This window comes from Corella eumyota, chromosome 2, assembly GCF_963082875.1.
Source record: "Corella eumyota chromosome 2, kaCorEumy4.1, whole genome shotgun sequence".
Taxonomy (NCBI): domain Eukaryota; kingdom Metazoa; phylum Chordata; class Ascidiacea; order Phlebobranchia; family Corellidae; genus Corella; species Corella eumyota.
Genome location: NC_137491.1, coordinates 11,427,760 through 11,450,834, shown reverse-complemented (window position 1 = coordinate 11,450,834; position 23,075 = coordinate 11,427,760). Strand labels below are relative to the sequence as shown.

Genomic DNA, 23,075 nt, shown 5'->3' with positions numbered 1-23,075 from the left:
AAAATGTTTTACTTCCCAACCGTGTTAACAAATTAAAACAATCACTTGTAGTGTTTAGTTTTCGAACAAACTTTTTACCTTCACTGTTCTTAACGATTTTTTTTTTATTTTTAAGTGTTTTTTTTAATATTTATTATTTACTTTAACCCTAAATATCCCGGTAATTTATATATTCTCACTCTGTGATTCCTATCGAATAATATGGATTATTATGAATTTATTATCGTGATAGTTAATTACCGCGTATTGTTCTTGTTACTAAGGTTCTTGCATATCGTTTTGTCGTCTTATTTTTTTGGCACCGTAAACTTGTTTTTTTTTTTTCAATTTTTTTTTAATTTGTTACAGGTAATTTACTACCCTGGTCATTCTTATTTAATTTTATTTAGTATCTGTTGTAACACCTTAATAAAAAAGGCGTGTGTATCTTTATAGCAAAATATTTTGCATTGTTTATTTTCAACACAGATCTAGATAATTAAAAAACATAATGATAAGCACAAAACCAATAAATTCAGTTGTATACTAATAAACCTAGTTTTAAATTTTTGGAAAACATTTGCAAGTTTTTAGTTTTAAATTTTTCTCCGAATATCCTTTATTTTTAATTACAAAATCTTTTTGTGATTTTTTTTTAAAAACGTAATCTCATGTTAAATGCAAAAGAACCAGTTTTTTTTTTACTTTAAGCTTTTAGAAAACAAAGCAATATGCTAAGTTTTTTTTACAACAACTTAATCGTTGATTAATTGCCATTGTTTGCTTATCCTTTTAACAAGCAGGTTAAATTTTAGCTTTGATGTTCATTTGATTTTTAATTTTGCTTTAAAACAAAATTTTTATTGTTTTAGTGAAAAAATATTTCGTAACACATTTTGTTTACTTGTTAAATTATTTGTGAGTGGCAGTATAAGGTCGATAAAATTTCAACGAGGTCAGTGGTTAAATATTTGTGGAGCTTTTTTCGTAATCAATGTGGCGCTTTAAAATGCAAACACAATTTATTGCAAATAAAACAACAAATAAAATATTTATCTGATCGTTATATAGACTTTGAGTAAAATTTATTTAAAATTGTCTTGGTATTTGCCTGGTGTCATATCAAAAAATGTTTAAAAGAACGACTTAAAAATTGTTGGCATCCTAATGTTACTTTAAAGCACATCTTTATGATTTCGACTAATAAAATTTTATAAACAAAATTTAAAATACGCAAAAGAAAAAAATTGTAGGAAATATTTCATTGGGCCAACTTTTTAGTATGTTACATGAAGGCTGTGATTTAACAAGTTGTGCTAAAAATCAGCGTCTTTAGCGATTGTTTGTGCAGGGTAATCATGAATGCAAGTACACATTAACGATGGTGGTTGATTGCAAACTGTCACATGCATGCTCGTTAAATGCAACTCTATTGTTTTACGGTTTAGCTATTTGTTGACTTAATGTATTTGTTGTAGCATTTGCTGATAGGCAGCGATGTCGTACTTTATCACGAAAAAATGTCATCTGTGTAATTATTTTCTAACGTCAAAATTCAATTTTTGATAAAGCCCAACGTCGAGGTAGCAATTTTTTTTACTTAGATTAAAATTTTTAAGTGAAATGTAACGTAAAAATTATATTGTTTTTTACTTAGATTGATTTATTTAATTAAGTTGTATGTTTTTATAAAACATCTGCAATCGATATAGTTAAAAATGCGCAATAAATTAGCCCTGTTTATAGCGACACTGGGAATTTTACATTCAGGTAAATAATATTTTGGTTTTGTCATCTATAATATTTAATATTATAGTGAACAAATGTTTGTTTGTTATAGTTTTATTTAGGTCCGGTATGGTCGCATTCAACAAAACTTCTTGTCAAAGTTAATAGGAGATTTTGACAAAATTTATTTTAGAATTAAAACTAAACTAGAGTTAAAATTATTTGTAAGAGAACAATGCTATTTTCTATTTTGTAACAAACCTATTTGGTAATTAAGTTGCTATTTTGCTTACACAAGTTGTTTATATATGAAACGAACTACCAGTACCTTTGTATAGCAGGAAGTCCGAATTCGCGTAAGGTTTTAGTTTGCTGTAAGGGTAAACAGTTTTTTTTAAATGGTTTATTTCACCGGACCTACTCAATAGAAAGATGTTTATTTACGCAGTTATGTTAAATAAAATTGTATTTTTATTAAATTAAAGTTATATTCAAAAGTTAATTGACGTGATTATGTTATAAGTAAAAATATTTATTTTATTTTTAGCTGTGTGCCAAGATAGAGACTGTCCTAGTGGTTGGCAACTTTTTAACAACAAATGTTGGTTTATAACAAACACCGTGCCAGTTCTTAGTTGGTCTGCGGCCGAGTCTTATTGCCAGCAAAATAATGGACATTTGGCAAGCTTTGCCAACATCCTTGAACGGGTAAAGTTGTTAATTTGACGCTTACATATCTAGTTTAAAAAAGCCTTAACAATACATTAAAAAAGCATTACACGACAATGGTTAGTTGATTTAATTCTGGTTAAATTTTTTGTCGTATTTTGTTAACCTTTTACAATTTACAAACATAAAAAAAAACAATTATATTTAAAAAAGGATTGGGTTGTTGGTAAAATAAATTCATTTGCTGATGCAAATTGGTGGATTGGTTTGAACGATTTGGCCCAAGAAGGAACATTTGCTTGGAGTGATAAATCACCTTATGATCCAAATGTTGCGTAAGTTTTTATTTAAAGTATGATAGCAATTTTAATTAAATAGGTTTCTATTGGTACGCTTTTAATTGTAGTAAATGGGACATTGGTGAACCAAATAATCAAGTCTTGGAAAATTGTGTTGAAATCCACATTCGAAACGATTTTGAAAACAATCCAACAAGTGAGCGTTGGAATGACAAATCCTGCGACGCAGTAAGCCCTTATGTATGCAAGCGTGAACCAGGTACAAAAGTGTTGTTTAAAGGCTATAAACTTTATAGATTGGGGTTTAACTGATTTTTGTTTTTATAGCTATATGTTAGAAAAGTCTTTGCTTCAATATAAATTAAGATTTAAACCTTGTTTTAGGCACATTTCCAGTCTGCCCAAGTAATTACCAAAACTTGGGAAACAAATGCTACATGCTTTCTTCGTATGAATATTCGTGGGCTGAAGCTCAAAATGAATGCAAGTAAGTTGTTTAATTTAAATTTAAACACATCACTTAGCTGGCCTAAAATGTAACAATCAATTTCTGATTATTTAGTTTTATTAGTAGGCTAAACTATTTTTAAAAAGTTTATCCTTAAAAACAAAGCTACAAAGTTGCATGCTTTTTTATCTGTAAAACTATAAAGTGTGGAACTCTGAATCAATTTTATTATTTCTCTAAGAAAACAAGGTGCGAACTTGATGTCTGTTGAAAGTAGCTCTGAACAAACTATTGCTCAAAATTTAGCTTCTGCACAAGGGATTAATGTTTGGATTGGACTATCAGACACCGTAAATAAATGGAATAAGTTTTTGTTTTTATCTTAAACTTAGTGAAATAGCTTGCATTGTTTATACCTGCATAAAGCCTTAGCCCTAGCCTCCAGGCAGTTTTTTACTTATAAGCCAAATTGTAACCAAAAAAATCACATTTTGTGGATTTAACATTTTAATAATCTTCGTTAGCATTTTTTTTATTTTAATTTTAGAGGTGATTTGACGTTTTAATAATCTTCGTTACGATTTTTTAATTTTATCTTTAGAGGTTTATATATTTAACCTTAAAATATTTATAAAATTTTATGGTGCTGATTTTAGGCTTCACCTAATTCACTTGCATGGGTTGACAATACAGGATTATCATACACGTACTGGTCATCCGGGCAACCAGGGTCACCGTAAGTTGATATACTTGTCTGTCGGTTATTATTACCATTTTAAGATATATATAATTAAAACAAAATTTAATTGGGTAATTGGTAAAATTTTTTTGTTAAATGTTATTTGGCTTTGCTGGTAAAAATATATTTTCTGCTTTTGTTATAAAATTCACAAAAACAAACTTTATTTAGTTTGCCTTATCAGGGGAGTTCTTGCACTGAGTTAAGTTCTGGTTTAGGGTACAGGTGGTTAGTTGATAAATGTTCCAATGAGAGACGATTCATTTGTGAACGAGGATACAAAGGTAAAATTGGGCACCACTATTTATTTTTTATTTTAATTGTTAAGTTTTTTTTAAACACAATGTAAGTATTTTAACATATTTATTTTGCGCTATTTTGTAGGTGACTGTCCAGCTGGTTGGTTATATTCATCAGCAAGTGGTAAATGTTATGAGTTTGTTGTAAATCCTTCAAGACTTCAAACCTGGATTTTTGCAAAGCAGTTGTGTACTGGTTTGGGTGGTGGTCTTCTTAAAATTGAAAAGTAAGAAATAATTTAAACTCTTATTTTTTTTTAATTGTTGTTTATTAGCTAAAACTAAAGTAAAAAATAACTTAATTTTTTTTATATGTTGTACATTTTTTTATTTTTTGAAATGATTTTTTGTTATTCTTAAGCGCTGATGAGCAACTTTACATTGGTGGAATTTTAGAAGCATATACCTCCAATGGACATCCTTTGGTATGGTTAGGGGCATCAGATGTTGGTCATGACAATGTGCTTAAATGGTGGGATGAAACAGCTATTCAAGATTATTATTGGAACTCCAGAATGCCTGCTTTTGTTGATGGTAAGTGTATTGAGATTTTATAGAAAAAATACTTAAAATAAAATAACAATTAAAATTGAGGTCATACAAAAGATTGTATTATATTTCTATATTTTAATTTTAAATAATAAAGGTTTTTTAACCTATGTTTTTAATGGCCTATTAATTTTCTTGTTAATACTGTTGTTTATTATGTTGGTCTATATAGTAATTTTAAGAAGGCATTTCAAGATCCTTGACCATTAGAACTCATTTTATAATTAAGATTTACCTTTACAGGTAGGGAAGATTGTGTTGCAATGTACACCGGGAAACCAAACAACAACTGGGAAACAACAAACTGTTTTGAGCCTAGAGCTTACATTTGTGAACTTCCTGAGGGCCAGGGACTACCTTCTGCACCTGTGGTAACAGGTAGTTTAAAAGTCTTTTTATTTTATTTTTAAAAGTATTTTATTTTTGTCATTGACTTAATAAATCTAACTCGATAAAAATCTAAATAATTTTTTTTTAAATTTAAAAACATTTTCTTATTAAAACTAATTTTTTTGCATATAACCTTAGTGTGTATAATAGTTATTTTTATTTTTGTTTGTAGTTGAAGGAAAATGTGATGCGAATAATGGTTGGAGGCATTTCCTGAAAAAATGTTACTTGTTTGGTGCAGCTGAGTTGTCTCAATCAGAAGCAGAAGCCCAATGTGTTGCCCAAGGGGCTCATTTAGCTAGTGTATTAAACGAAAATGAACTTTCTTTTATTGTTGGTATGTAAAAGCATAATCTACATTGCATTTAATTAAAAATTATTATATGAAATTTTATTTGTTTTTTTAAAAACTTTAAAAAATACTAAATTTATTTTATATTAGATTACATTAAAAATATACTTTTTAAAGAATACTAACTATTAATAAAAATGTTTTTTTTAGGTCACACCCAATATAAAAGCTGGCTTGGGTTACAAGGATCACCTACTTCCTTACACTGGATTGATGGTTCGACTTATTCTTTTTCTAACTTTTTACAAACTGAGCCAGATGGAAGTGGAAGTTGTGTGGCAACCACTCAGTTTGGGGAATGGCAGGATGATCCTTGCACGTTAAGATTTAATTGGGTCTGCAAAAAAGATGAACGTTAGTATTTATTAATTATCAAATGAGGCATTATTAACTAATGATGTATTTAAAAATTTTCTGTAATAAACGGGTAAAAAAGTATTGCAAAAAAATAAACGGATCAAATTTAATTATGATTTATTTTGTTTTTAGAACCAACAGCTACTGCAACTTTACCTCCTCCTACATATGGTTAGTAAAAATAATAAAAAAATATAATATTACCTGGTTTAATGTTTTCTTGCTTTTGTAGAACCTGATATAGAGAAATGTGGTGGAAATGGCTGGATTTCAAATCCATCAACTGACAGATGTTATAAGGTGATAATAAGAGTGCAATTGCTGATTTATAAATTATGCAAGTCATGTTTTTGCTTAAAAAGCTTAAATTGTCTTTTGCTTGGAATTGGAAATAAAAATTCAATTACCAGAAATATTTATAAAATATTACCATAAGCTACTCTGCTTGGATTAGATTTTATAATATATTTTAAATAGCACTATTAGGTCTATGTCAAATGAAGACAACTCTGAGTTAAACTTTATTAAAAATCTGTTACATTATCTCAGGTAAATTTTGATTTAAGGAATTGGCATGATGCAAGATATGCTTGTATGGTAGGGGGAGGTGACTTGGCTGCCATCAGCTCACCAGAAGAAAATGAATTTGTTGCAAGTAAGAAAATTTTTATTAATTTTATCCCTATTTATACAAAATGATTAAGTTTTTTAAAAATATTTTTTTCTACCAGTCTAATTTATTTGAAAAATTGTTTTTCGGTGTTGAAATTTAGGTTACCTATTTTGATTAACAAAAGTATTTTTTTTAATAAAAAAATTCTTCTTAGAGCTAATTCGTGGAAATCCAACTGATACTTATTTTTTTATTGGTGGAAATGATTTAAATAATTACAATATTGAATTATTGGATCAGGGATGGACGTGGTCTGATGGAAGTCCATTTAACTTTATTAATTGGGCATCTGGTAAGTTAAAAAACTGACTTACTTAAAAGTAGTTTTTAAAGTCATAATTTGCTTTACTTCTAAATATTTACAAACTCCTCGCTGTTTTGAGAAAAAATCTTTGGCCAAAGTGTCTTGGCCGAGGTGTCCGGGGGCCGAATTGTCTGGCATTTTTTATTTTAATATTAAGTTATTGAAATGTTTTAACATGTCAAGAAATTCCTTTTTTATATATATATATATTACTTTAGTGGTATAACAATTTATATTACTTTACTTTAAAGGTGAGCCAAATAACGCTCAGATAGAGGATTGCATGGAGATATTTGCCTCAGGACCAGGTTATTGGAATGATAAGGACTGTTACCAGTATCAGCCTTCAATTTGTGAGAAACGTGGGAACATGGTAAACATTGTGGGACCAGATATCACTGACACCAACTGTGATAGTAATGCAGCTTGTTGTTTCAAGTAAGAATAAATTTAAAAACTAAAGTGCAGGAATAATATCTATGTATAAATAAATCTAGTACTTGTAAAGAGATGTTATATCAAATGTACTGGAAAATTCTTTATTTCTGATATTTAAAATCTTTTTTTTTATGAAACTGTTTTGTGACTGTTAACATGTTCACCTAAAGATTACTATTATTGGAGAATTTAGATAATAAAACATTTTTTCTAGGCATCTTGGTGCTGAATATGGTGGAACTTTACCCAACAGTGCAATGTCTGCATCTTCAGAAAGAGATCAATGGTTTATTGCTGAAAGGGGGAGGCTAAACACGCCCGCAGATGTTGTTATTATTAGCAGTAAGTTTTATTCTAAGCTAAAGCTAAATTTGAAAATAATAGTAATAATAAGATATTTTTTATGTGAAAAACTGTTGGCTATCTTAGAATATGTTTTTAATTTGTTCATAGGTGCACATTTTAAGTTTGTGCAATATTTTGTGTTTTACCGGCAATGTAATGCACTAGTAAGAACACTAGGCTTTAAAACATTAGGTTATTAATTCGATTCCTACTGCATCTGTGTTACAGCAGTTTTAATTACTACCCGGCAACATGAGGTCGTGGGTTCAATCCCCACTGCTCTTATGCTGTAGCGCCCTTGAGTAAGGCGCTATAAACGGTATGAACTCCTGCTGAGCTAGCACTTAATCAGCAGTATATTTACCGGGCAATTATAATCTATAATATCCCAAACTGCCACAGGCAACTCGAGACTGGGTCGGAGTAACTAATGTTACTCTATGTTTAAGTCACGCATTCGACTTTTCCACATCTTTGTATATATATATATATACAAAAAAAAAAAAATTAGGGTGCTATGAGCGGTATAAATCCTACCAATCCAAAAACTTATTCACAGTTTAATTAGGTATTTGTAAGAATTGTATATTTTTGATCAGGTGAAAATGATATCTCATTTGGAAATGGTCACGGAGGTTGGTCACCTGCAACTTCACAAGGTTCTTGGTTACAAGTTGATCTAGCTGATTATTCAGAAATTAAGGGAATTATAACACAGGTATTTAATTTAAATATAACAATTAAAAACTAAAATATTGTATATATGTGTTTTTATTAAATATATTAAATCACTGTATGTTAATGATTTAAATTTTTTGTTTTCTACTTCGGATGGCTAACTGGTTGTTTTTTAATTACAGCACTCTATGTTTTTACTTTTTTTCAGGGTCGAACTGGTATTGTACAATACTTAGACAGACAATGGGTTACTACTTTTCAAGTTTCGTACAGTCAAGATATTGCTGGTGGAAAGTGGGAATACATATCTGACGCTGATGGAAATCCAGTGGTAAACACATAAATTTAAAAGTTTAATAAGGGGTATAATACCTAACATTTTTTTTGTTAAATTTATAAACATTATGTTTAATAATTACTGGTATTATATTTTTATAGACCTTTAAAGGCAATTCAGACCAAAACACACAAGTGACAAATTTGTTTTTACGACCAGTGATTGCTAGACATGTCAGATGTCATCCCATTACCTGGAAAGAATCGCCTGTTATGAGACTCGAATATATTGGATGCAAAACCTGTAAGCTGTCTATTACAAAAAATTAATAAAATTTAATAAATATTATAACTACAATCCTTGTTATTCACAATATGTGGAAAACGAAATATTTTAAATAATGGTAATTCATTTTGGTATATAAAAAATGTTAATGGACTAGTACAAATTATAACGATTAATATTTAATTTGTAACATGCTGTTGTCTTTGTAGCTTGTTTAAACAACCTTGGTATGAACTCTGGCCTGATTACTGACGGTTCTATTACTGCAAGTAGCTCAAAGGGTGGTAAAGAGGCTAACCAAGCTAGACCTTCAGTTGTAACAGGTACACACAAACTTCTTGTTTAAATTTATAAAAAATCATCATTTGCAAATACAATTTTTTTTGGATTCTTGTAAAGATAAAAAGTATTTTATGTTAAGTAAGTTTTTTTTTGTTATAAACAAAATTTATACTCTGTGTCAGGCTATAGAAATTTAGTGAAACAAATTTACAAACTGGTATTTTAAGTTTGTACACACCAGTTGGGCAAAGTACCAAAATTGCTTAATCATTTGTTTGCATTTGGATAATGACGCACATACTGTTGTGTTTGCCAATAATTCATCTTGCTTAATTTGGTTTAGTATTTGACTTGACATTTTTTTACAGTAATTGTTAATTATTAACAGGTGAATGTATAACATCTGGATCGGATGGATCTAGTTACCGAGGTTGGATCGCAAAAACTGTTACTGGAAAAAAATGCCAAGCTTGGTCCTCCCAAACACCACATAGACATGATTAGTATGTTTCAGCTTTTTTGTTTATTTTATCCAACGTTATTACATACAATTTTAAATTAAAAATATTTTTAGACATCATGTTTAACTTTCCACAAAATTTAAATGATTGGAAAAATATGATGTGTATAAAAAAAATTATTTTGTTTATTTTTACAGTTTATCAAGCAATTATCCAACTGCAGATTTAATCAACAACTATTGTAGAAACCCTGATAACAGAGCAACTGCTTGGTGTTTTACAACAGATCCTGATGTTGTATCTGAATCTTGTGCTATACCTACATGTCCAAGTAAGGCTCGCGTCAATATTTTTTGTTGGCATTATATATTATCAAAAATTATTTCGTTAAATTACATTAAAGTTATAATTTTGACACATATATTTATAATATAAAAATCATAGTTTTTTTTTATTTAGTTATGCAAATGTTTTGTTTTTTATTTTAGCTTCCAATTTTGTTGGATGGTCACCATCTACTTCTAGCACAAATCAATATATCCAAGTTCAATTTGCAGAGTATTTTAAGGTGCATTAAATATAACAAACCGGCAGCGTGGTGTAGTGGTAAGAACACTTGCTACACCACCAAGAGGTCGTGGGTTCAATTCCCACTGCTCTCATGCTGCAGTGCCTTTGAGTAAGGCGGTATAAACGGTATAAACTCATGCTGAGCCAACACTTAATCGGCGGCATAATTACTGAGCAATTATAATGTATAATATTCCAAACTGATTAAGGCAACTCGAGACTGGGTCGAAGAAACAGTTGTTTCTCCATGTTTAAGTCGCGCATTCGACTTTCCCACATTGAGGATAAAGATATATACAAAAAAAATAAAAATATTAAAACACAACTCTATTTTGTTACTAAATCCAAATTAAAGGCTACATTAAATATTTTAAAAATTAGTTTGACTATATTGTAATAACTGTCATTTTTGGAGATTTTTTTTATTTTTATTGCTTTTTTGTGTTGTTATTTTAGTTTGTATATATTAACAGATTGCTGGAGTTACATTGTTCAGTGCAGGTAGTTCATCCTATGTGAAGACCTTCTCGCTTGCCTTTAGTGATAATGGAAACTCATTTACAACTTATAAAGATCAAACTGGCAATAATCATGTAATATGAAATATTTTAATATTTTTTATAAAATAATATAAATGGTAATATGGTAAAAAAAATAGATAAGTTTTGTTAGATAAAGGGCATAACTTAATGTTTACTTTATAATTACTCTTTTTTTTAAATATAGGTTTTTACTGGTTTGGTAGGTGGCCTATCACAATACACAGATATTTTAAGAGAACCAATAAGCACAAGATACGTGCGCTTGATGCCACTTTCATGGAATATTGAAATAGTGTTAAAGTTTGAACTAAATGGTTGCTATGCTAATGACCGAATAACTTGCGCAGGTAAACTATATAATAAATTAACAAAGATATTTTTATTTTTAGGGGTTTGCATTATTTAATTTTTTAATTTATTCAGTTTAAATATTCTTAGATATTAAATTGATGGTCCAATAGTTAATTTTTTATATTTATGTTAATAATGGCACTTTAAACTGTTATATGGCGCTAGTTGAAAAAAAATCATTATTTATAATTCTATTACCTATACAATATCTATGATATTTGGTAACTGTAAATTAAATAATAACAAAGTTGTTTTTATTCATTTGTAGACACTGGTGCATTGTGGGTAGATGAAGGTGATCACTTTATAGTTGAATGTCCTTCTGGTTGTGTAGAAGATCCTTCCAAGGGAGTTGTGTGGGGAACTAACACCTACACCTTTGTAAGTTGACTTAAAATGTATTTGCCTTTTTAAAATTGTGTTGTTATTTAATTGTTCAATTATAACTGGAAATTTAAGTTTTTAAAAAAAATGGCAACGGCTTTAGAGTATTTTTCTGCATTTTTAATTTTAAATTTTATGATTAAAATACAAAAAATATGGCAAATTTAAATTTTTTTACAGAACTCAGCTGTATGTCCTGCAGCTGTTCATGCAGGAGTACTGGTTAACAACCACGGAGGTTCAGTGAATATAATTAAAAAGGAAGGACTTGGAAGTTATTTGGGAACATACAGCAATGGTATTACATCACAATCGTAAGTATTTACTTAAATAAAATTATTTTTGTTGTAAATTTGCTTAAACATATATAGTCAATACAAATTGTTTTTTTTTTATTATTTTGTAGTTAAATTTTTTTTGTACTATGTATACCAAACTTATTATATAAACAAAATTATGAATATGTGTTTGTGTAAAATTGTAGATTTGGGCCTTATGGCAATTCACTAGAGTTTAATGGAAAGTGTAAGTTCAAAAACCAAAAAATAATTACATAGATTAAGATTCCTTTTTTAATTTGATATTAAATTATATTTTTTACTAAAGTTAAACTAATAAAACAACATCAATCTTTTTAATTAAAAAATATTATGCTTTTGTAATACATGTACTTAATTACAATTTAATAAAGATGTAAATAAGATTTACACCAAAATGCTTTTATGATAATTATTTAATTTTTTTTTCAATGATAAATTATTTTTATGCACTAATATGTTTTACAATTTGCTTAATATTGAATAAGCAAAAGTATTTTAATAAAATTGAGTGTAATACTTACAAAGTTAAGTGTAGTATATTTTTTCGAAGTTCTAAAACATTATTTTGGTAATAATTAAGAGTCATCTTTAACAATGTTTTGCCAACACAGCTCTGCGGTGTGCTGACGGTTGGGTAGCTTGGAAAGATCACTGCTACAAGTTATCGATGAAAGGGATTACAAAAACTTGGCACGATGCAAGAGCTGATTGTGTGCAACAAGGTGGTGACTTGGTTTCAATTTTAACAACCGGCGAAAATGATTTTATTAAAGGCCAGATCTATGTAGCAGGTATATTTTTTAACACCTAACATTTTTATTTACTTAGGTTTATGTTTTTATTACTTTTGTTGGGTTTACGTTTAGTTTATTTTTAAAAAAAAATTTAAATTTTTTTTCAAACACTTACTCTAACTATCAGAACTAAGACTATTATAAACTTATATTGCTCACAATAGATGAATTAGTAAACAAGTTTAAGGCTTTAAATCTTATATGTTTTTGTTATAGACTTGGGAGGAGATATTTGGATTGGTTTTAATGATTTAGAGACACCAAATTATTACCAATGGTCTGATGGAAGTCCTGTTACCATGACGTTCTGGTTTTGGGATGAGCCTAAAACTAATGTAAGATCATTTTGTTTTTAGTAAAATATAAAATTATATGAACAAAAAAATTATTTAATGGGCCCTATGTTAAATTAACTTTTTTTAATTAATTGTAACTACTCTATTAATGCATATAATAAACATTATTGTCATAGTATTCAAATGGATAAGTTTCGTATTTAAGTTTAAATTATTTAAATATTTTGATTTAATTTTCAGGGTAAGGCCTGTGTCAACATATATCGCTTTGAAGGGTATTGGAATGACAAGAGATGTGATGATACATACCCTTACATGTGCAAGTCAGCAAAACAATTATTACCACCAATCGTCACTGTAGCGCCACCTATTGACGAGGGCTGTGATCCTGGTTGGAGTGCATATGGTAACATTTTTTTCACACTTTGCAATTTATTATTCTAATGAAAATTGTATGTTTCCCTGTTTAAACTTAAATATTTATAAGTTAAAACTTGATCCTTGACTTAGATTTTAACTTATAGATAAAAAAGATTGTTAAAAATTATGGTTTTAAATAAAATAAAACCTGTGAAAAATGTTCACAAGCATCTTTTTTGTCAATTTATCTAATCAATTAGCACCTTTTTTTTGTTATTATAAAAGGTTTAAATAAAGTGTTTTTTGATGAAAAAATAGTTAGTAATCTTTAATAAATATTCTCATAAAATTTTATTTAAACAGTGTATTATAAAATTTATCCATATTTCTTTATATGTTAAAGTATTAACTTCCTAAAACAGTAATCAAACATTTTTTTTGTTTTTAAAGGATCATCATGTTACCTTGCAAGTGATGACACTTTTATGTTTATTTATGCAAATCGAGTATGTGAAGAACAGGGGGCAAAACTAGCAAGTGTCCATGATGATTATGAACAAAGTTTTCTACATTCACTGGTAAATATTGGCTAGTGTTATATTAGTATAATAGAATTTATAAATTCACACAAGTCGAAGTAAATTATGTAACCTATATATATTAAAGCTAGGAGGAAAAAATACATATGTTATTATGAATGCCCAATTTATAGACTTACAAAATAAATCAAACTGCCATTTAAAGTGCACGGGTAATTTATCAAAGGTAGACTTTTGTTGAGAGTTGCGACCATGACTATTAAAATGCCAACCATAGGCATAACTAGATGTACATAAAGATTTTACCAAGTCTAGATAAACTATGATTTTTTTACATTTTAATATTTTCAATAGGTGTACAAAAGTTTCTTGTTTAAATTGAATATTTTTAATTATTGTTTTAGATTTTAGCCTCCTTACCACCAGGTCTTGGTTACACATCATGGATTGGTTTATCAGCAGAAGTTTTGGATAGTGGTGCTCTTTATTATTCATGGGAATCTGGTGAGGTTGTCACTTACACACATTGGGGACCTGATGAGCCAGGTAAAAGAAAACATATGCCATAAATTTCAAAAGAAATTTAGTTTAAATTTTAGACTTGTTTGAGTAGTCTATAATATTATATTACTAAAAGCCATTTTGACATGATATTTTTATTAAAAATAAATGTAAAATTTATCATTTTTTTAGATGTGCAGTTTCAGTGCGCTTTTCCATTTGTATACCAAGGCATAACCTTTTATGAATGTACAACATATGACCCACCTAATGCTGTAGCAGGGGCAATCAATGCACCATGGTGCAGTATTGATCCAGTTTATAAGGGAAGATGGATAAACTGTGGAACTGGTTATGAATATGGTTGCACTTACCTTGATGACCAATCAGGTTTATACTAGGATTTTAAGTAAAAAAAAATTTTTATTCACAATCACATTCAAAGTTACTATTTAGTCACAATAATATTTCTTTCTAGTAAATATTTACTTTCTAATTTTTTTGTATTTCAGGTTATTGGAAGATTGATATTTGTGGTTTGGATCGATATTATGCTTGTGAGAAAGACAGAGTTGGTTACACTCAACCAGTTGTCACAACCCCAGACACAAGGTTAAGTTGTAAGGACGGTTGGTTTGGAAATGACCAAACAGCAGATTGTTACCAGGTAAACTAATATATAAAGTCTCATACATTTTTATACCAGTTATGTACAAGATCACTGGAATTTTTAATCTTTTTTTAAAAGTTTTATGTAGCTAAATGTTTTAAGTGTAATTTGTTCTAGCTTGCCAAAAATCAATTTAGATTATTTAAGACCAGTTTGTGCTACTTACTATTAACTTCTACTCTGATTCACAAATAATATTGATAAAAAAAAATTTTTTAATATTTTCGATCCAAATTTCTTCGTTACAAGGGCAATATTTTTTAGATTAATGAATTTACAAGTGCTGGGAATCGTGCTACATGGAAAGAGGCTTTACAACATTGTAGAGCTCAAAAAGCCGATTTGGTTTCAATTCACAGTTATCAGGAAGAGTCGGCAATATGGGACTTAGTTTATGCTAATAATGTTGCTTCTTCGGTTTCCTTCTGGACTGGACTCAATGCAAATTCGATTGACGCTGGTTATCAATGGACAGATGGTAAATAACTTAATTAGTTTTATTTGGGTTGGTTTTTTTTTTAAATAAAAAAGATCAACTTAACATTAAGACAACTGTTCGGGCCTAGTCTGGAGTAATTTTTTTTTTAAATTTTGATCTAGTGATATTACTTGTTTTATAGTTTTCAAATTAAAAAAATACTCCATTCCATTTTAAATTTTTAAATTAACTTATATGTTTTCATTTTAATTTGTGACTTGATTATTTGTTTATTTTATGTAGGTACACCTGTTAGTTATACAAACTGGAATTATGGTGAACCTAATGATCATAACAACAACGAAAATTGTGTGGAAACTGCACTTATTGTTGGATCCACGTAAAATTTTGTTTTAAAGCTGTACTGTTAACAATTTGGTTATTTTATTAAGTTAAATCGTTTTGTTATTTTTATTTAAATTGTTTGTTTATTTTTCTGATTTATTAATTAAAATTTATTTAAGCATATTTTTTGTATTTTTAGTTGGAATGATTTAAATTGTGAGGCAACTAGAAACTGGGTGTGCAAGATTAGCAAGCGTAAAACCCCGGACCCACCTCCAACTCTTCCCCCTCCACAGGGGACTGAATCAACCGAATGTGGAACAGATGGGACATGGGTAAGAAAATTTTTTTTGATATATTAAAATTACCCTCAATTTTTTTAATTACTTTTATTTTATATATCTAGTGCCTACTTTTTTTACATATATATATATATATATAAAATTCAAATTATTATTTTATTGCATTTTTGTTATATTTAGGTACAAATTATAAAATTTATTGAGAAATTATAAGTTCAGCATTTGGAATCCAATTGTAAGGCAATTTTGTTATTTTTTATTAAAAAATTCACTTTAGATTCGTTTCCAACCGAATGCTGGTGTTGACAAGTGTTACTTGTTTGTTGATGAATACACTCATGGATGGGCTCTTGCACAGCAAAACTGCTCACAGAGAGGTGCTCACTTGGTGTCAGTACATTCTCCAGAGGAAAATAGGTTTTTGTTAGGTAGAGCAGCTAAGATGGATTCTGACACAATGTGGATTGGTATAAGGGTAATGAAAAAGAATTGTGATTTTTTTTATAAAATTAAGAAAATATAATTTTGTTGAAGACCCAAAAATAATATTTTTTTGCTGTAACAAAATCCAAAAATAATATTTTTTTGCTGTAACAAATATAAAAACTAGTATGCATTAATTTTTTTTTCAAGTAAAAGATAATGAACTTATTTTAATTTTTTAACTATTTTTTTTTTTAAAAACAGAGTTACAACACATTGGATGGCAAAGCCTTTGGTTGGGCAGATAACACAACAATTGATTACATAAACTGGGGAGTTGGTGAACCCAATAATTACTTTGGACAAGAAGGTTAAAATTTTAATTGATAACTGAAAAAGTTTTAAAAAAAATAAATTGACTGATGTTGTTAACTTTGAGAAAAAAAGGAAAATATTTAAAAAAGGAGGTTTTATAGTTTAATATTTTTTAACTATATGTTGTTATAAGTACATATTTTGACTCTAAATTGACATTGAGCCATTTTTGTTATTTACCTATCATTTCAAACAAAATATTTAAAATAATCAAATTTTGAATTCAGATTGTGGTGAATTAGTAACAAGTAGTGGGTTTTGGAACGATGATAATTGTGGAGTTCAAATGGGATTTATTTGCCAAAAATACTTTGGTGCACCACCGGTGATCCCTCCTCCTGTTGAGGTGGTAACAGGTGGTTGCCCAGAAGGTAATTTTTAATTTACTCACCATAAAATATTTTAAAATAAATCTGCATTTTGACCTTTGTTTGTTTAAAAAAACTTTAATCCTAGGAGTTAAAGGCTTAACAATTTTCATATTGTGGTTATGCCTAATCTAAAAATGTACGAGAGTTTTGTTCAAAAAATAAAATCAATTTGTTTTCGATAAAAAGGTATTCCTATTACTTGTGTATTATTATAATATATTCACTCATTTTAAAATTATCTATTTTTTATTAATTTTAGATATGATTTTGTTTGGTAATAATTGTTGGAAGATTGGAGGGTATGATGAAATGGATAGATTTAATTGGACTTATTATGTTGATGTTTGTAACCAAATGGGAGCTGAACCTGCAACCATTACAAATCAATATGAACAGGTTGATAAACAATTTTTGTTAATTTTTTCTATAAAATTGGTTAACAACTGGTATAAATTAATAATTTTTTGCTCAACATGGAGTGTTTTGCATAATTTTATATTGTTGTTTCTGTTACTTGTAGGCATTCTTAACCAGTAAACTGCCAAAACTTGGCCCAAGTATGTGGGTTGGTTTGTCTGGTCGAATAGGTGGTGTTTATGTGTGGCACGATCAAAGTCAACTTACTTTCTCTAACTGGCTACTGGGTGAACCAAATGGTTACTATGGGGTAAGTTCTTGTTTAAATTGTTTGCAGTTACAACATTTTCCAAACATATTGTATACTACTAAATTTAAATACAGATGTTTTTGTGTTACTGCACTATTGTCATCAGTTGTTTGAGCATAAACTAGAATTCAAAATATTTTATGTATTTTATATCTTTAATGTAAAAAAGTTGCATTGCCGGCCTAAAAAATGTAACACTTCCTTTTTGCAACATAGTCTTGTGTTTAGTTGGCCAGTTTAAGGTATTAATATTTATACCCGCCCGAAAAAAAGTTAAACTGTTCATAGCTTTAAACAAGGACACTTAACCGGCAGCGTGGTATAGTGGTAAGAACACTTGCTACACCACCTTGAGGTCGTGGGTTTATTCCCCACTGCTCTCATGCTGTAGAGCCCTTGAGTAAGGTGCTATAATCGGTATAAACTCCTGCTGAGCCAGCACTTAATCAGCAGCATAATTATTGGGCAATTATAATCAATAATATCCCAAACTGCCAAAGGCAACTCAAGACTGGGTCGGAGTAACTGATGTTACTCAATGTATAGGTCGCACATTCGACATTTCCACATCGAGGATAAAGATATATACAAAAAAAAAGCTTGAAAACTGTGGGAATTAAATTTAGTACCTCATGCAATGTCCAAGTGTTCAAACCACTTTTTCTAATTTTGTTTTATTTTGGTTTTTCGCACTTTGATAAAAGTAAATAATAAATACGATATACAATTAATATTACAACAATGCAACGAAAAAAAATGACAAAATCAATTTATTGATTTAAAACATGCCAAAAGTAATAATGTTTACATAAAGATTTTAAGTATGTTATGGCATGGTCACCAAACCCATGGTCACCAAAAACTATGGCATGGTCACTAATTTAAAATATTGTATTAATAAAAGCATTGGGTATGCTTAAACCATAAAGCTAAATAAGTTAACTACGTAGGAAGACACATGTGTGGAATTGGTGCTTGATGATGGAGGACAATGGGTTGATGATCCATGCGATCATGAACATGGTTATGTTTGTTATACTGATAGAGACAACTCCATACCTATAACACCACCTGAACAGGATCCCGAATGCTATTTTGGTTACACCAAGTCGGGAGACTCTTGTTATAAGTTTTTTGACACTCCTATGAGTAGAACTAATGCTAAGGTAGCTTGTCAGGCAGATGGTTAGTTTGATTTGTTGTATGGGATTGTTTTAACTTAATCAAAATTTAATTCAATTTATTTTAATTTTGCCTGCAGGATATGATATTAATATCGTGGGAATTCAAGATCTATTTGAAAATAGTTTAGCTATGAGTTGGCTCTGGAGAGATTTCACAACACCTTCTATTTGGTTGGGTCTTCAATACATTACCCAGGTTTACTTGTTTACTAAAAAAATTGCTTTATAAAAATTGCTTTAAAAGTTTAAGGATTTATACAAGTTGCATTATTTTAAAAATTATACATTTTTTATACATTTTTTTTTAATGAAATAAATTCTGCTCATTTACTGTATGAGTTATTTATTTGCAGTTAACTGAAAATGGTGACACTACGACAACTTTTACATGGGATAGCACATGGCCTGTCACTTACACCAACTGGGCTCCCATGGAACCTAATACTGATGTAACTACAGAGGGAGCTGGTTGTGTTTTAATGAACAGGTTAAAAACTTAATTTTTTTTGTATATATTTTTATCCTCGATGTGGGAAGGTCGAATGAGCAACCTAAACATAGAGTATCAACTGTTACCCCGACCTAGTCTCGAGTTGCCTTTAGGGATATTATATAGATTATAATTGCTCGGTAATTATGCTGCTGATTAAGTGCTGGCTCAGCAGGAGTTCATACCGTTTATAGCGCCTTACTTAAGGGCGCTACAGCATGAGAGCAGTTGGGATTGAACCTACAACCTTATAGTGGTGTAGCAAGTATTCTTACCACTATACCACACTGCCGGTCCACTACACCATGCTTCCGGTTATAATGATAAGGTTTAACTGATATGTTGTAAAACATATTTAGAACTTATATATTTTACACATAACTTAACATAGGGCTGCTTTGTAAAAAACTAAACACTTTTAACAATTTTTTATAGCAAAGACAGTGCTATTTGCTTAATTTTAAAACTTTTTGCCTTTATCTCTAAATAGTTCAGTATTTTATTTTTCTATTTTTTTAAATTATTTTTAAACTTTAATATCTCAGTGATGGAACATGGACGACAACTACATCAACATCTTGTGATACGATGATGTTGCCATTTGCTTGCGAACAACATTTAGTATCAACTCCTCCTACTCTTCCTCCCATTGTAAATGAGGGAAAATGTGATAATGGTTTTGTTGGCTTTGGACCAAACTGCTACTATGTGGAGGTAAAAATTTATTCTATTGGTTTTTAACAATAGTTAATGTGTATTCTATTTTAAAACTATTGTTTAAAAATATTAACATTATTGAAAAACTGCAACTTTTAAGCGTATAGTAAAATATATGTTAATAGGTTTAAATAATGATAATTTATAATATTTTAAAGTTAAGATTTTTTACATCTTTTTAAAATACGTTGGCTGTCTAATAGGCTTATATTTTTAATCGTTAATATATTTTATTAATTGCCAATTTGTTATATAGACTGCCCAGTCTTCAGCTAACTACAGATCATGGTATGAGGCAATACATGAATGTGAAAATCGCGGTGCTACCTTAGCTAGTTTTCATTCGGAAGAAGAATGCTTAGCTGTTATAAACTCTATTGAAGGGGGATCTCATAACCTTTTCATTGGTCTATCTAGCAGTGGCTATGGTAAACATGTGCTAATATATCCTAAGTTATATTTCTGCTTAATTTGAAGTAGCTTAACTTTAACCCTTTTTGATTGCTTTAGCTGGGGGTTGGAAATGGGTCGATGGTAGTGGGGCTGACTTTTTCAACTGGGTCACACCTGGTGAGCCAAATGGACAGGGTAGTGGGGAAGACTGTGTGGAGATGTACCCATGGGATGGAAGATGGAATGATGTGGATTGCTTCAATGCAAGAGGATACATATGCAGGAAGCCAAGAGGTTACTTAATTTTTGCAGTTTTGTAAATTTTTTTAAAAATATTTCAAGACCTGGGACTTTTATTTCTGTTTTTTTTGTTTATTTTATTTTTTTTAATTATTTAGTGTTTTTTTTATTTTAGACAACACAATGTGTGTGATAGATGAACTAGATAGACAAGAGTGTGGGTATGTTGGTATTGACAGCAACAACTGTTTAAGAAGAGGTTGTTGTTGGGACTCAACCTACATGAACGCCAACTTTAGTGGTTGTTATCGACAAGAAGGTAACAACTTTTATTTTGCTTTAAATTAACATTTTGTTAAAAAAATATTTCACCAATAAAATTACTAATGTTTAATGTTTTTAAGAAAAAAAATTATTATAAAAAAAAAATTCATGGAGAATTTTCTACTTTTTTTACCAATATGTTTTACGTTTAGGTTATATTAATCCAAATGCCACTACCATAGAACCAACTCCTGCAACAAATCCGGAAGGTGAAGGCCTCTCAGCTGGTGCAGTTATCGGAATTATCGTTGGTGTGCTAGCAGTGATATTAATTGGAGTTGGAGTGTTTTTCTTCACTAGGACTGGGCCGAAACCATCTTTAAAATTCCCAGATACTTCCGGTTGGTTTGGAAGCAGTGCTGCTGCATCAACCAACACAAAACCAGGCTTTGATAATCCTGTTGTTACCATGCAAGCTGTAAGTTATTTGGACATTAAGTTATCTTTACTAATGCTGTAAATTACATTTATATTTATTTACAGTTTAGATATCTTGTGTGTTTTTTTGTAAGAAAACTTGGTTTATCAGAGAACGAAATAACGGGTTGCTTTTCGCTTAAAGCGAATTGTTTTTAAAAAAATAGCGAATGTTTTTTTTACAAACATATTAGATATAGCGATTAGGCAATAATAAAACACTCGTGTTTATTTATGTATTTTTTACAAATCTTTTTTAAACCGGTTTTGAACTTATTAAATGACAAAGGTTACTATAGGGCATTTTAATTTATCGGCAGCGTGGTGTAGTGGTAAGAACACTTGCTTCACCACACATGAGGTCGTGGGTTCATTCCACACTGATCTCATGCTGTAGCACTCTGAGTAAGGCGTTATAAACGGTATAAACTTCTGCTGAGCCAGCACTTAATCAGCAGCATATTTATTAGGCAATTATAATCTATAATATCCTAAACTGCCACGGGTAACTTGAGACTGGGTCAGAGTAACTGATGTTACTCTATGTTTAAGTCGCGCATTTGACTTTCCCACATCGAGGATAAAGATACATACTAAAAAAATTACAATTACCTGTTTTACAATGCGAAAGTTTTATTCCTGCAATTCATTTAGTTGTTGCGCATTTTTTTAAGTACTTCCCACAGCCTTAAAGTAATCAAAAATGATGCAATTTTTGTGGAAAATTTTGCACTAGTTTTTTACGATTTAACAACGATTGTTTAACAATACAATACATATTTAAAAATGCAATGCGAGGCGTCAATTGGTATAAAAAAACGAAAATAATAACCTAGGGCTTCCTAGTCATTGCTCTAAAAATGTGACCACATTTTTAGCGAATCGATTTTTAAACATTAATAAGTACCCTATATATAAATTTTTTTCATACTTATAAATTGTTTACATACTTTGTTATGTTGTTACTTTTTTAAGCAATATATGTCTAATTTTAATTGTTAAATTTTTTTATTAACACAAATATAAATATATTTTTACAGGGCCTTGATGTTGAGTCAGATACTTAAAAAAATGAACTTGCCCTGAGACACTGTAAAAACATCATAACTAAAAATTTTTAATTCTTTGTATTGTAAAGTGCAATATTTTTTGATTTTTCAAAATTTTCCATTTTTGTAATTACAACCTATTACATTTCACTTTTTATTAACCAGAATTTAAATGTTAACTTTAAATGATGTATTCGTTGGTAGCTATGAGTTGTTATGCTTTGAACTGTTGGTGTATACATTATGTTTATTTTTACCCTTCAAATAAATTTTTGTTACCATTTAGTTAGTTTTGTTTTTTTTGATTTTTAGTAAACAATTGTTTTATATTATTTCATTTAAAAGGAAAAAAATGCCAAGACAAATATTGATACATCATTAACAGTTTAATAACCTAGATTGTGAATTTATTTTGGTTAGTGAAAATCTTTTTTTTATTACCAACACACACCAAATTTTTTATTGACCCTGAGATGTTGGA

At 29.4% G+C, this 23,075-nt stretch overlaps 1 protein-coding gene across 1 annotated transcript; it reads left to right on the top strand.

Annotated features, from left to right (window-relative positions):
* Positions 1–1,697: 1,697 nt before the first annotated feature.
* On the top strand, positions 1,698–22,612 carry LOC145742395 (uncharacterized). The gene is made up of 55 exons (XM_082560175.1): positions 1,698–1,749; positions 2,255–2,415; positions 2,590–2,711; positions 2,783–2,934; positions 3,060–3,162; positions 3,365–3,473; positions 3,780–3,859; positions 4,034–4,146; positions 4,247–4,388; positions 4,523–4,695; positions 4,954–5,088; positions 5,273–5,437; positions 5,603–5,806; positions 5,942–5,980; positions 6,042–6,109; positions 6,359–6,464; positions 6,637–6,774; positions 7,038–7,224; positions 7,439–7,566; positions 8,169–8,287; positions 8,456–8,578; positions 8,686–8,827; positions 9,019–9,132; positions 9,480–9,594; positions 9,750–9,883; positions 10,041–10,120; positions 10,596–10,715; positions 10,849–11,011; positions 11,284–11,396; positions 11,580–11,713; positions 11,884–11,924; positions 12,331–12,510; positions 12,730–12,848; positions 13,050–13,215; positions 13,620–13,747; positions 14,113–14,254; positions 14,402–14,599; positions 14,722–14,876; positions 15,144–15,357; positions 15,601–15,697; positions 15,842–15,977; positions 16,222–16,419; positions 16,632–16,737; positions 16,970–17,113; positions 17,373–17,509; positions 17,634–17,780; positions 18,731–18,965; positions 19,042–19,160; positions 19,318–19,451; positions 20,000–20,168; positions 20,428–20,599; positions 20,682–20,858; positions 20,980–21,123; positions 21,281–21,546; positions 22,586–22,612. The coding sequence occupies exons 1-55, from the start codon at positions 1,698–1,700 to the stop codon at positions 22,610–22,612; spliced, it is 7,485 nt and encodes a 2,494-aa protein (XP_082416301.1).
* Positions 22,613–23,075: the final 463 nt, after the last annotated feature.

What these genes read in the sequence shown, in the direction of transcription:
- LOC145742395 (XM_082560175.1), top strand. Translation starts at nt 1,698, where the DNA reads ATGCGCAATAAATTAGCCCTGTTTATAGCGACACTGGGAATTTTACAT. An exon ending in GGTCTTCTTAAAATTGAAAA is followed by an intron (nt 4,389 to 4,522) that starts GTAAGAAATAAT and finishes GTTATTCTTAAG; the next exon opens with CGCTGATGAGCAACTTTACA. An exon ending in CTTTATTAATTGGGCATCTG is followed by an intron (nt 6,775 to 7,037) that starts GTAAGTTAAAAA and finishes TTTACTTTAAAG; the next exon opens with GTGAGCCAAATAACGCTCAG.